Consider the following 13,424-nt stretch of genomic DNA (forward strand, 5'->3'; position numbering starts at 1 on the left):
GGTGTAAATAGATACATGGGTTATTTATATCCCTGGTGCAAATATAATTGTTGGCTACGGACACCTGGGTGCAAATAGCATTGTTGGCTACGGACACCTGGGTGCAAATAGCATTGTTGGCTACGGACACCTGGGTGCAAATAGCATTGTTGGCTACGGACACCTGGGTGCAAATAGCATTCGTTGGCTACGGACACCTGGGTGCAAATAGCATTTGTTGGCTATGGACACCTGGGTGCAAATAGAATTTGTTGGCTATGGACACCTGGGTGCAAATAGAATTTGTTGGCTATGGACACCTGGGTGCAAATAGAATTTGTTGGCTATGGACACCTGGGTGCAAATAGAATTTGTTGGCTATGGACACCTGGGTGCAAATAGAATTTGTTGGCTATGGACACCTGGGTGCAAATAGAATTTGTTGGCTATGGACACCTGGGTGCAAATAGCACCTGCCATATTTAATCTGTATAAATGATATCAGTTTAACTCTGTTATACTCCCAGGCAGATCTAGACATAACTGCTAGAAGTATGTTTAGGAGCACAGGATAGTTAACTTTATGTGGAACAGTAACAAGTTCTGCGCATGCCCCAGAGGAGAGAAACAAGTTTTGTCAGTGAATGTTCTCCAGCCTGTATATGCTGCTACCTGTTTTGAGTTAAACACTACTGTTAGTGTATCTTTATTATAAAATAAATTAGGTATTTTAACGTGTGTTTGTGCGCATGTGCATTATTATAAATAATAAATGTATTCAAATGTTATAGTTTCTCATTACAAAAGAATCTCTGATTTTTAGGTTGCAGAGTAACCATATGGAGATTGCAAAAGAATACTGAACTGCAATCAAAGATACATGCCAAAATGGAGTGTTTATTTAGACGGGCGGCAGGCAGGTACGTGGTCGAGGACAGGCAGAGGTTCGGTACACCATCGATGAGCTTGAGGGACAGATGGGTGGCAGGCAGGCAGGTACGTGGTCGAGGACAGGCAGAGGTTCGGTACACCATCGATGAGCTTGAGGGACAGATGGGCAGCAGGCAGGTACGTGGTCGAGGTCAGGCAGAGGTTCGGTACCAGATTGATGAGCTTGAGGGACAGACTGGCGGCAGGCAGGCAGGTATGTGGTCAAGGACAGGCAGAGGTTCGGTACACCATCGATGAGCTTGAGGGACAGATGGGCGGCAGGCAGGCAGGTACGTGGTCGAGGACAGGCAGAGGTTCGGTACACCATCGATGAGCTTGAGGGACAGATGGGCGGCAGGCAGGTATGTGGTCGAGGTCAGGCAGAGGTTCGGTACACGATCGATGAGCTTGAGGGACAGACGGGCGGCAGGCAGGCAGGTACGTGGTCGAGGACAGGCAGAGGTTCGGTACACCATCGATGAGCTTGAGGGACAGATGGGCAGCAGGCAGGTACGTGGTCGAGGTCAGGCAGAGGTTCGGTACCAGATTGATGAGCTTGAGGGACAGACGGGCGGCAGGCAGGCAGGTATGTGGTCGAGGACAGGCAGAGGTTCGGTACACCATCGATGAGCTTGAAGGACAGATGGGCGGCAGGCAGGTACGTGGTCTGGGACAGGCAGAGGTTCGGAAGGAATCAGGGCGTGACAATTGGTGTCTGCTTCCTGGTTGCCTGGATACGGGTTGTCTGGCTGTATGGCCAACATTTCACTTTGTTCTGACGTGAGAATGACCAACGAGTAGCTGCTTTTGATGAGCGGCACCAGACGGTTGTTTTGGTCATACCAGCTGATTGGCTTGGACGCACTGTGTTTTTGCTACTTAATGTTGATTGGTTGTTGTCCACATCAATATCCATAGGTTGCTCAACCTGACGACAGGGGTATTTATTTTTCCATAGACTGATTTTCTGATTATCCTTCTGGGGGCCATCTGTCCAGTCCATGAAGTCATCTTGATCTTGTCCATAGCAGGACTTTTTCTGGATGGCGGCTGGAGCTGTGTTGAGCTGGTTGTGAAGTGCAGAGAGAGGCCTATTTGGAAATAAATGATGGTTGTCCACGACATCTACATCCATAGGTTGCTCAACCTGACGACAGGGGTATTTATTTTTCCATAGACCGATTTTCTGATTATCCTTCTGGGGGCCATCTGTCCAGTCCATGAAGTCATCTTGATCTTGTCCATAGCAGGACTTTTTCTGGATGGCGCCTGGAGCTGTGTTGAGCTGGTTGTGAAGTGCAGAGAGAGGCCTATTCTGAAGTAAATGTTTGTTGTCCACAACATCAACTTCCATAGGTTCCTCAACCTGACGACAGGGGTATTTATTCTGCCATTGACCAATGTTGTTCTTATCTTTCTGGGGGCCCTCTGTCCAGTCCATGAAGTCATCAGGATCTTGTCCATAGCTGGAGGTTGTCTGGATGGTGGCTGGAGCTTTGTTAGGCTGGTTCTGACATGCAGAGGGTGGCGTTCTCCAAAGTAAATGTTGCCATTGTCCCTGTAAATAAATAAAGAAATTATAATACACTTCTAAATCAAATCCTGTTGTCTACACTATAGCATCTACGTTGCCATTTCAGACTACACGTTAACAGTTAGGCCAAACAAACCTTGTTCTGGGAGGGATCCACTCCAGATGTGGGAGGTCCTCCATTCATCTGACTGGTCAGCCATGAACACAGAACATCCTTGGGAACACTACTCAACACATTGAAGGTGAACTGGTCTAGAGGAATCAGGTGGAGGGGTCCAAACTGGCTCAGGTAATGGAGAGAGTCGATTATTTTCTGAAATGTGGTACAGCTAATGAAGAAAAGTAATTGGAAGTATTGTGACAGGTACATTGTTGAAGTGTCTTGAAATGATTGAAGTTATAAAATACTGCTTCCCTTGAGAGTACACTACTTATATCCAGGGCTCTTTTATGACGTCATAATTGATGACTACAAGATGATACTGCTTCCCTTGAGAGTAAGCTACTTTTGACCAGGGCTCTTTTATGACGTCATAATCGAAGTCTTGTTGTCATGGACCACCGAATTTCTGCCAGAAGCACTATCCACCATTTTTATAAAAAAATGTATTGGTGTAATTCTCAAATAATTGCTTATTTGCCACCTGATGGTGCAACGTTTTGGTATTATTGACGTGTTTGTGTGTGTGTGTGTGTGTGTGTGTGTGTGCGCGAGCGTGCGAGCGCGTCATGTCAAGGTGGTATCACATGTCATGCAGATGAAAATATCATCTGTCAGGTGGGAAATTTGATGAATAAAAACATTGATCAAAAGCATATTAAAATATGAAATGGCCTACTATAGTGTGACCTATATGATACGTTGCCAGGAAAACCGCGAGCCTCCTTTCCCTTTTATGGTTAGACATGAGCACGGGGTTTCAGCGTTTATGGGACAATATACATTTGTGTCCATACATTTGAATGGGCATTATCTACTTAGGAAATATGGTTGGAACTGACTATATTAGCTAAAATATTTTACACACGCTTGAGTTTTATTCTTTTTTAGCTCAGATATGATGCCAAAAATAAGCGACTGAAACGAGTTTGTCCAATAATAATGTTGCGAAATTAGGCTACATTACGTGCATTGCAAAACCATTCTCAACCAGGGTTAAACATACTGAAATTAAGAAGCAAACGAGTATAAGTAAATTGATAAATTTCCACAGAGCATGTCAAGGCGCTCCTGCACACGCGTGGTCTAGATTTCACATGGAAACGGACCTGATTCGTGTGGTAAGCTATTTGTTGAGACGTTTCTAACATTGGCCGAGAATCCCTTATTCAGAGTGCAAAAAGATCGTTGTCTATAAAAAATGGTGAGCTGGCTCAAATAATTACGATCAGGCAGTTGTTTAGTAATTGCGACAGCCCTTGTAGGCTCCGTTCGCAAAGATTGTGACCACTCCATGCTGCTGATTAATTTAAATAAAATAGAAAACATTTGTAATCGATTTTTCTAGACTGAAAGTCTACTAAATGCATGTTATGAAAGCTGCTGTGAAAATTGTGTTCATGTGTGTAGAGATATTTGCATTGTGTGTTTATAGCAGCACTTGACTTGGGATGAAATAAGCGCAGGAACTGACAAATTGCATATTAGACTGTTCATGTTTTAGAGCCTAGGTTTACTCCTTACAGTAAGTTTCATCAATTGAGTTGGATCTATACTCCACATTTTGTGTCTGCTTGGACGATTGGCTACCGGTGGGCACACAGCTAGAATGGCAGGTCAGGGACAACCGCGAAAAGTGAAGTCGAAAGATGAATTATAGCCTTGCAAATGCATATAGATGGCCTATAAGTAACGTGTTTACACAATCATGTAATAAGTGCATATAGAAACTGCCTTAAAAAACTGTGTAAGTGAAATAAATATTATGGGTAACCTGAATATTTTATATATTAAAATATGGCGGTAACAAGATCAATTGATTAAATCCATTTGTAATCCTTTGGTAAGAGAATGCAGCTTGTGACATTGGATGTAATAATATGATATGTCTGTGTCAATCAAACACGGGAAAATGCTAATGGAATGGGACCGGGGGTTTCTATAATGATATTGCATTGTTGAATTTTCTCCCGCGGGTTCCCAGCTGTTTGTTGAACCCATATTGTGCCATCTCTTGCTGCTGTTCCAATAGGTCACAGGCAGACTCAAGTTCAGACTCTGAATCAGATTCAATTTGAATGTCACCTCAGGCATCATCCTCATTCCCCCCTCAATATCATGGTTTGCCTTCTGATTCCAATTCGTCAGTATTTTATAGAATGTCTACAGCTTAAGGAAATACGCTACCGACCAAACCGTGCCCCCGCTCTTACTGTGTAGCCGCCCGTCTACATAGTAAACTCCAGCCAAAAGGTAGCCTAAATACTAAAAATGTATTTTCCTCATTGACACTAGCAAAGAAGTCTAAGAATACAAGAACATATGGACCAGGTGTAATTGGCTTGATAAATGTATCTTGATTAATTGTTTTATTGGAATGATTTTAAAGTGCAATACCTTTACCCAGTTTTACTTGGAAACGCACCAAAAGTGCTGACCGAGCTATTTTTGTGGCATGGTAGGGTCTTGGGGCTACAGCCAATTGACAGTTAGTTTGCTGATATGGAACTTGAAGCATGTCATTTTTCCATTATATCGGAGTTGTTGATGGGGGTTTGATTGGAATTTAAGATATATTTCAAAGCATGTTTTCCGCTAGAAAATAAATCAGTGTGAAGACAATTTCTAAAAAAGACTAAAAAACAAATCTCCATATGCAATTATTACATGATATTGTAAACGCGTTATTTTTATGCAATATGTATTTTAATGCAGCATAATTTCGCAACATTATTATTAGACAAACACTTTTCAGTGGCTTATTTGCCGCATCAACTCAATAAGACAATAAGAAAAATAATGAAGCCTGTGTAAAATATTTTGGCTAATATTCTAAGTCGAATTTTGTTATTTTCAACCATATGTCCTAATGCCAATTAAAATATGGATATAAATGTGAACATGTCATTTAATCTTTTAGGCCATCTCCAGCTCCGGGAAAAAATGATGAGACCACTGCGCCTTTCGAAATGGAAGGTTTTGAGTGAATAACAGAAAGGTTAACATTTTTCACTCAAAACTTTGCTTTCCAACTTTTTTGGAAAGGAAAGAAAGGTGCAGTGGTCCCTTAATTTTTCCGGAGCATTTGCAAGGCTATTATTCGCTTCACGATTTTCAACGTTGGTTTGGTCCCTAACCTGACCGGTGCCCAGACACACTGTGGTAAAAATGTTCTTATTTCATAGTACAATGAAATTATTTTGCTTATTCTAAGTATAATCCAGTCATTTAGGATCGCGTTTGTGTGTTCCGGCTCTGCTCACTTGTACAAATAGCTATAGTTTGGGCTAAACTTCAAGGGTTGTAAACATCTTACCTTTCTAAGCCAAAATTTGCAGAGAAGCTAGTGAGACGTAGACTAACCATGCATAGGAGGGGAACACAGTGGGCTGTACTGAATGTATACAGGCCTGAGCTCAACCTACAACAGAGCGCTCCAATCAGAGAGAATGCCAATCTGGACCTGACATTCAGACATGTCCAGATTGGCATTATGCATGGGATTTATGACCAGATGCACCTTTGTGAAATTTACTCCATTGTGCGCTCACTCTGCCTGAAGCGGGATTGCGTTGCACTTTTCATTTCTCCCCATTGGATAGGAACTTAAACTACAAGAAGAAATGGCTAGTCAAACCAGGGTCTGAGACTGTAATATGCAGGAATGTGTGTATATATGACCAGACCACTGTGTATTGGCGGTCCAATTAACAAGCAAACGACAATCATTGTTTGGCATTACTGATAGGATACCCCACATTTCAATAGCGAAGACGTATCAGGTTAAGTGGGAGGATGCTGGCACCTGGCTGGAAACTGTGCTGGACGTGAATGAGTGAATTACTATGAAAGATGGTTCTAAATTCTCCCCCACATTGCATGTTTGGTGTGTTCCCCCGCAGGGTGTTCATGGTGTTGACAGATCTTGACCAAAAAATGACCATGAAGGACAAAATAGTTTGGACTACTGATGGACCCAAATAAGTGGGTTCATGTCTTCTGTTTTGACACAGGATCACGGTGGGAAGCAGCGACGGGTGGTGTACTAGCGTTTGAATCTAGTCTCTCGGGCTCTGGTCTGCTGCCTACGGCAGTTGCCTCAGCTACTGAGGCTGTTCCGGCTTGTGCAAACATTGTTGCCATGTGCTATCTCACTGTTCATGTTCCACATGCTGTTCATTCTCTCATCTCGCAGGTTAAGACAGCACATTTGCGCCCTGCTAGGTTTCTGCACTAGGAAAACATTCTCTTGACAATGTCTCGTGTTACGCTAAAGATATGCGCTGTTCTGAACCCTGCTACTCTTTTGCCTACAGATGATAGTGACCCTCACAACTGTGCTGCCAGAGTGGAAGAAGTCCGTAAGCCACAACCCGACCTCTCAGACACCCATTGATAATGCTGATCTTTTTTTTTTTTTGTGGATACCCTCACACCTATCTGCTCTGGCAGCTGAACTGTTTTCGCTCACTGGAGCCTTTATTCCAGCCCAACACCGGTCTGTTAATATTTCCCCAGACAGCAGATATGCCTTTGGGGTCGTGCATGATTTTGGTACTCTGTGGCGCCAGCAGGGGTTCTTTACAGCATCTGGTAAGACAACCTGTCACTCTAGGTTAGTTGCTAATCTACTGGACTCTATCCTACTAACAGACTCTATATCTGTGTGCAAATGTCAGGCTCATACTAACGCCTCTGATTCCATTTCTAAAGGTTACACTGTAGCTGACATGGCTGCTAAAGCTGCTGCCACGTCTCCTGTCTCCCCCATTTTGCAGATGGTTTCTCTGCCTCCAACTGATGTTTTCTCTCGTAATGACGTTTCTGACTTAGAATCAGTCGCTTACACTGTGGAGGTCTCTCATCTGAAGCGGTTGAAATGCTCATTTGACCAGAAGCTGAAGCGTTGGGTTTGTCCTAATGACCTCCCTGTCCTTCTTTGGTCCTGTTACCTCATGTTGCAAAGTTGGCACATGGCCAAGACCAAGTTGACTCCATGCCAGGGATACAACTATTGCCTGGTGAGGGTGGATGCATTCTACAAGTGGGTAGAAGCATTTCCATGCAAACATGCCACAGCCATCGCTGTCGCAAAGAATTTCATGCAGGAAATTCTTCCCAGATGGGGCCTACCATCAAAATTCACATCAGAAAATGATTGCCATTTTGTAAATAGTGTGATTGAATGCATCTCCACTAGTCCGAAGACAGATCTGCGCACACATTGTAGCTATCATCCAGCCAGTGGTGGCTTGGTTGAGAGCGCTGATCAGGCTCTAAAAACCAAATTGCCTGAATTGATGGCTGAGACAGGGTTGTCATGGGTAACAGTGATGCCACTTGCCTTAATGTACATGCGAGGCAGAGAGCATCGTACTACGGGTCTTTCTCCTCATGAGGTGCTTATAGGCAGACCAATGAGGATGATCTCCCCTCCTTTCCCACAGAATTGTATGACGCTGAAAGGCTGTGACCACAAGGTGGTGAGTTATTGCATCGTACTTAACCATGTGTTGAAGTCTATTTTTCCTAGGGTGAAAGCAGCCCTGCCTGAGCCAAAAGGAGTCTAGCAAATAACAGCCGCACCAGCCGTTACAGGAGGACCGCCCAACTTCATGATTGGGCAACGGCCCACGGGAGGCACCACCATGAGAATGTCTGGTGGTTGCTGATGAACCACACATTCTCCCACTTAAGCTCACTTACACTGAAACTGACCTGGACAAAAGGCACATGAATGTTATGCGGTTGTACAGGGGATCAATGTGAAGGACAGGGAATGTGGTAGATTTTTTCTTATTCCATAGTACACTGAAATCATATTGCTTATTCTAAGTATGATCCAGTTATTTAGTAAGGCCATTGTGTGTTTCAGCTCTGCCCACTTGTACAGGATGTGCCTACAACAGATAGCTATAGTTTTGGCTAAACTTCTCAAGGGCCGTAAACATCTTATCTTTCTAAGCCGAAGTTCACAGAAAGCTGGAGAGACATGTAGACTAACCATGCATAGGAGGGGAACACAGTGGGCTGTACTGAATGTATATAGACCTGAGCTCAACCTACAACAGAGAGCTCTTGACCTGACTCTGTAGAGAGTTTTGTTGTTAACTGCGCCAGGTCTGCAATCAAATTTTCAATCAAATGTATTTATAACCCTTTTGTCACAAAGTGCTTTTAAAAAACATCCAGCCTTAAACCCCAAGGAGCAAACAGGCATATTATCGCTAGATGCACCCTCTACCGATCAGTGTCAGCAACACCCTCTCTCTCCCCCTCACAAACACATTTGCAGTATTTTTCTAGATTGATTAGTAATATCAAGACTATTTCGTTGCCAAAAGTTGTTACAAAGGAATTGTCTGAATTGACATTATCATTACATATGCAATCATGTAGTAACCGAAAAAGTGTTAAACAAATCAAAATACATGTACATATTAAGATTCTTCAAAGCAACCACCCTTTGCCTTGATGACAGTTTTGCGCACTTGGCATTCTCTCAACCAGCTTCATGAGGTAGTCACCTGGTACGCTTTTCAGTGAACTGGTGTGCCTGTTTAAAAGAACATTTGTGGAATGTTTTTCCTTCTTAATGTGTTAAGGTGGGTATGCAGAGGATGACAAGGTAGGTAGGGTATACAGAAGACAGAATCATTATGTATCTTTTGTAGTAGTAGGGTGGCTGAATTGAGGAATCTACAATATGAAGTGTATTTTCTTACAGGTCACCCGGTTCGAATGTTATAATTGGATTGAATGGGCGTTATCAGTGGTTATCAGCCTCATAGATATGGGTCAGAAGGGGCCTGCTACGCCTACTGGTAAGCTCAGAAGGCTGTTATCATCCATTCACATGGTTAATCACGGATAAATACACAAGATGACTCCAGATCCAATCCCAGACTAATTCAGGTCGCTGCTACAGGTAAGACCATTAAAATGGGTTAGGGTTAGAGTAGGTCTACAGGTAAGACCATTAAATGAGAGCCTTTAAACTATGATCATTTTGTCAATACTAAATTATCTAAATACTAAATTAACCATGTGAATGGATGATAACAGCCTTCTGAGCCTACCAGTAGGCTAGCAGGCCCATTCTGACCCATATCTATGAGGCTGATAACCACTGATAACGCCCATTCAATCCAATGATAACATTCGAATCGCCTGTACAGGTTTGGGGTTGAATTGAAAACAGTAGGCATTAATCAAGGGAAGGTGACTGTGACACTTCGCATCCATATAATGCACAACAGACCAGAAATATGGAAAAGATATAAGTGTGTTGTATGATAAGATGAATCCAGAATGCACTGAGCATTTGCGATGGTAGATATGGAAAGGTCAAGGGGGAGTAAATGGTTACGCTATGAAATAGTTTTCCACCATGGGTTTGACAATTCAAAACGTACCAACATCACTGATATAGTGGAGTATTTTGGGGCGTGATTGGTTTTTAGTCTGGTCATTGCCCTCGTTCCTTCCCAATCATGGACGGACTGGGAGTAAGAAATGGCCCTGGACCATGATCCAGGCCGGTCCACCAGAACCAGCCCCCGTATATTCCACCACGGTCACCCTGCTAATGCATGCACATAAACAAAACCAGCCTCTAATACAACCACCCAGCAGCATCACAACCATTGATCACTACCGCAGTACTACTTTAAAAAGGCTGCAGAAGACAAACGCTGCATATTGTTAGAACACTTCTACAGAACACACATTCAATTTGGCATGATTCAACTCTCACATCGCATGAAGCCTAGAGTAAAAAAATAGATGTTAAAATATCCACAATCCTCACAGACATAAAACAGTCTAAGTGCTAGTCAGGGTGAGCTGCTTGGCTTTAAGACATGGGAGTACACATTTAAAAAAAAAAAATTTGAACACCTCTCCAAACATAGAACGTAACCTGTAAGAGACCAGCACAAGCCATCATGAGTCATGGCTGAAGTACATCACAGTACCTGAAGCCTAAAGTAAAAAAGAGAATATCCATAATACTCACTCAGACATAGAACTGTCTAGCTGGCTGGCTTCCCTCTGACAAAGTACTAATGGACAGCAATATTACAAACAGGAAAGAGACATTAAAAATGTTGGAATAAAATAATGGAGGAGCAATTTTTTCAACAGCTCGCTTTTCTCTGCAATTCAATGGATCACCATGTCAGTATCCATCAGCATGAAGGCCTCTAGGTGTTCTTGAGAGAATGCTCTCAAGTCTGCTCTTGACATAATTTAAGGTAGAGAAACTTTGCTCACAAGCTACCTGGGTAACTGAGAAGTTGAGTAAGAACTTGTATCCAAGGCCAAGGATGTGATAGGCATCAGTCAGCAGGTTGTACCATCTCAGCATCTATTAACAACACAGCGGACATTCTTTACATCTGGTAACAACACAGTGGACATTCTTTACATCTGGTAACAACACAGTGGACATTCTTTACATCTGGTAACAACACAGTGGACATTCTTTACATCTGGTAACAACACAGTGGACATTCCTTACATGATGAGCACCATTTATTCTTTATTTCCAACTAATATTCCTTTTCATCAGGGCACTCCTCCACTGTCCTGGTCATGTATTCCTCCAATCCTGAACTTTTCAGTCTTTTCCACTGTAGAGAGAGGCTCCTCAGCTCACACTGCAAATTGTCAACAGTTGCTTAGCTATCAAATCCAAGCAGACATTTGGTGACCTCTGGATGTTATTTGGGAGAAGTTTCTAGGGCCCAGAAGGGCTAGGTCAGCATATAGAGTGCCATGAGACAGAAATCGCCTGTGGATAATGTGATTGTGGACTTTAATTTTATAGGCACTTTTTGCCTCTGTCAAAGCTTCATCTTGAGCCATCTCTCCAGACATGATTTTCTTCTTTCTTGCCCTTTTCTGAGGCAGAGTTGCTTCCACTTCCTTCAGCTCTGTGTCCTCATCCTGTTCTTTGAGCTTCTTATTTGCAAACTGGAGACCCTGGTCTGGTTTTCCAAAGGGCCCAAAGACCTTCTTCAAAGTGCCATCCTTAGCCCACCAGCGTGTTTCTCCGATTGGAGGCACCTGTGTTGCGTGTCCTGGCTCCTCTCCCACATATCCATCCTTTTAAAGGATTCCTGAAGTAACACAGCAATGTCGTTAGGGAGAGCAAACAGGGACCCACTTGCTAAGACAATTTCAGTTGGCAGACAAAACCAGATTGCACTTGATTGGGTGACTTTAAGGATAACAGGGTAGAGAAGCCCTTATATTTGCCCTGCAAATTGGACACTCCAGCCATAGAATTGCCAATGCCTAATTTAAGTTTATGCACGACATCTGTCAACAACTGGACTGAGTACTGTCCAGTGGATGCCTCATATTTCACAACAGCCACAAGCCCCTCTTGTACAACGTCAGTCACATACCTCAATGACAGAGCACTGGTCTTGAGAGGTTATGTCCTGAGTTGTGTCGACCTGGACAGAACATTCCAGTTTGCTCAATTTCACTTGGCAATGGTCTCTTGGATAATGCTCTGAATTGTGTGAATGACAGTGCTGCCAGTATTTTTTGAGAGGAGTGTGATTAGAGAACCTCTGCCTTTTGCCCCAGACTGATGTATGTTCTTGCTTTCCTCAATGCATTCAGTGAGATGTTCTTTCAAGCGGACGTCATACTTTCTCAGCAGTACTATCATCTCCAAGAAATTACAGATACTGGCATCCTCTAATGTATATGCAGCCTCAGACTGCATCCCGCTGTGATTGAACCCCCTCTTGTCAATGACTTTCACTACATCTACAACACGTTCCAGCATCTGCCTTCTTATCTGTGTGCAGACACTTGACTGTCACTGAGCAGACTTTGAAAGTCTGCTTTGGAGGAACTTATAAAGTATGCCTCAGCACTTGAAATAATCAAACATTGGTCTGGTATCCTGGCCTTCCCTGACTTGCTCTTCCACTGAAACTGGACTGGGCCCGTCATCAACCTCAATGCTCTCTTCCACTGAAACTGGACTAGACCTATTATCAACCTGGATATTAATTAAATAATATATAAATTAACTAATGAAGGCCCAATTTTGAAAACCTACAAAAACACAGCAACGGTGCAACTTTCATATCAAGGGAAGGAATGGTAACAACAAATGCTTTACTCGCGGACTGTTGGCACGATGAGATTCAATGAATTGTCTAGTAAGGGGCGAAGTGGCAGGAACATTGTCGATGATCATCATGGCTAGCAAATCACTGTAGCCATATTTTCCCGCACAAAATATGAATTTGAGAGGGAAAGGACTTGATTGGTTTTACAATATGTATACTCTCTACAACCAATGGCTGTATAGACATGAAATAAAATGTGCTAATTAACGTTTGTAAATGTCTAATGCAATTTTAGTTTAGAACGACAAGGCAAAAACAATCAGAATCAAATAAAAATGCTTATTTTAGTTAAGTAAAATTACATGACAGTAAATCGCTGATACTCAAGCAATAGCCATTTCCCACAAAATCCCCACAGGACGGCGAAATGTAGACATTCAGAGCTTTACCAAGTGTCCGATTTGAGTTTTTCCACTAGCCGATTTGAACACCCAGTTACTGTACTGTACGTCTTCACCTCAATTCTTTCTTTCGGGTACATTTACACAACCGTAGCTGACCAATAGTATTTGCATTTTACTCGAACGGTGATATAAAATGTTACATTTGTAACCCATTTAGGCACTATATTTGGCTCCGCTGTCCTCTCCGTCTACTCTTTTACCTGCGAACCGGGTTGTGGCGACTTCCTTTGCCGGTCTAGCACTTCGGTGGCACTGGTACT

General features: G+C 42.9%; 1 protein-coding gene and 1 long non-coding RNA gene across 2 annotated transcripts; one reads left to right on the forward strand and one right to left on the reverse strand.

Moving 5' to 3' along the window:
* Window positions 1–856: 856 nt before the first annotated feature.
* LOC114830037 lies at window positions 857–2,874 on the reverse strand. Its single transcript, XM_029116554.2, has 2 exons — window positions 2,580–2,874; window positions 857–2,467 (listed from the first exon to the last, which is right to left on the reverse strand). The coding sequence occupies exons 1-2, from the start codon at window positions 2,811–2,813 to the stop codon at window positions 1,604–1,606; spliced, it is 1,098 nt and encodes a 365-aa protein (XP_028972387.2). The 5' UTR covers window positions 2,814–2,874; the 3' UTR covers window positions 857–1,603.
* Window positions 2,644–7,587, forward strand: LOC114830038. Its single transcript, XR_004575140.1, has 3 exons — window positions 2,644–2,732; window positions 6,920–6,964; window positions 7,122–7,587. It is a non-coding gene; the product is annotated as an uncharacterized LOC114830038 (long non-coding RNA).
* The last annotated feature ends 5,837 nt before the right edge of the window (window positions 7,588–13,424 follow it).

The sequence above is a fragment of the Esox lucius genome, chromosome 22 (assembly GCF_011004845.1).
Source record: "Esox lucius isolate fEsoLuc1 chromosome 22, fEsoLuc1.pri, whole genome shotgun sequence".
In the NCBI taxonomy this organism is placed as follows: domain Eukaryota; kingdom Metazoa; phylum Chordata; class Actinopteri; order Esociformes; family Esocidae; genus Esox; species Esox lucius.

Coding starts and splice junctions, on each gene's coding strand:
- LOC114830037 (XM_029116554.2), bottom strand. CDS start 2,813: ATGTACCTGTCACAATACTTCCAATTACTTTTCTTCATTAGCTGTACC. Junction 2,468..2,579: donor TGGATCCCTCCCAGAACAAG/GTTTGTTTGGCC, acceptor ATTTATTTACAG/GGACAATGGCAACATTTACT.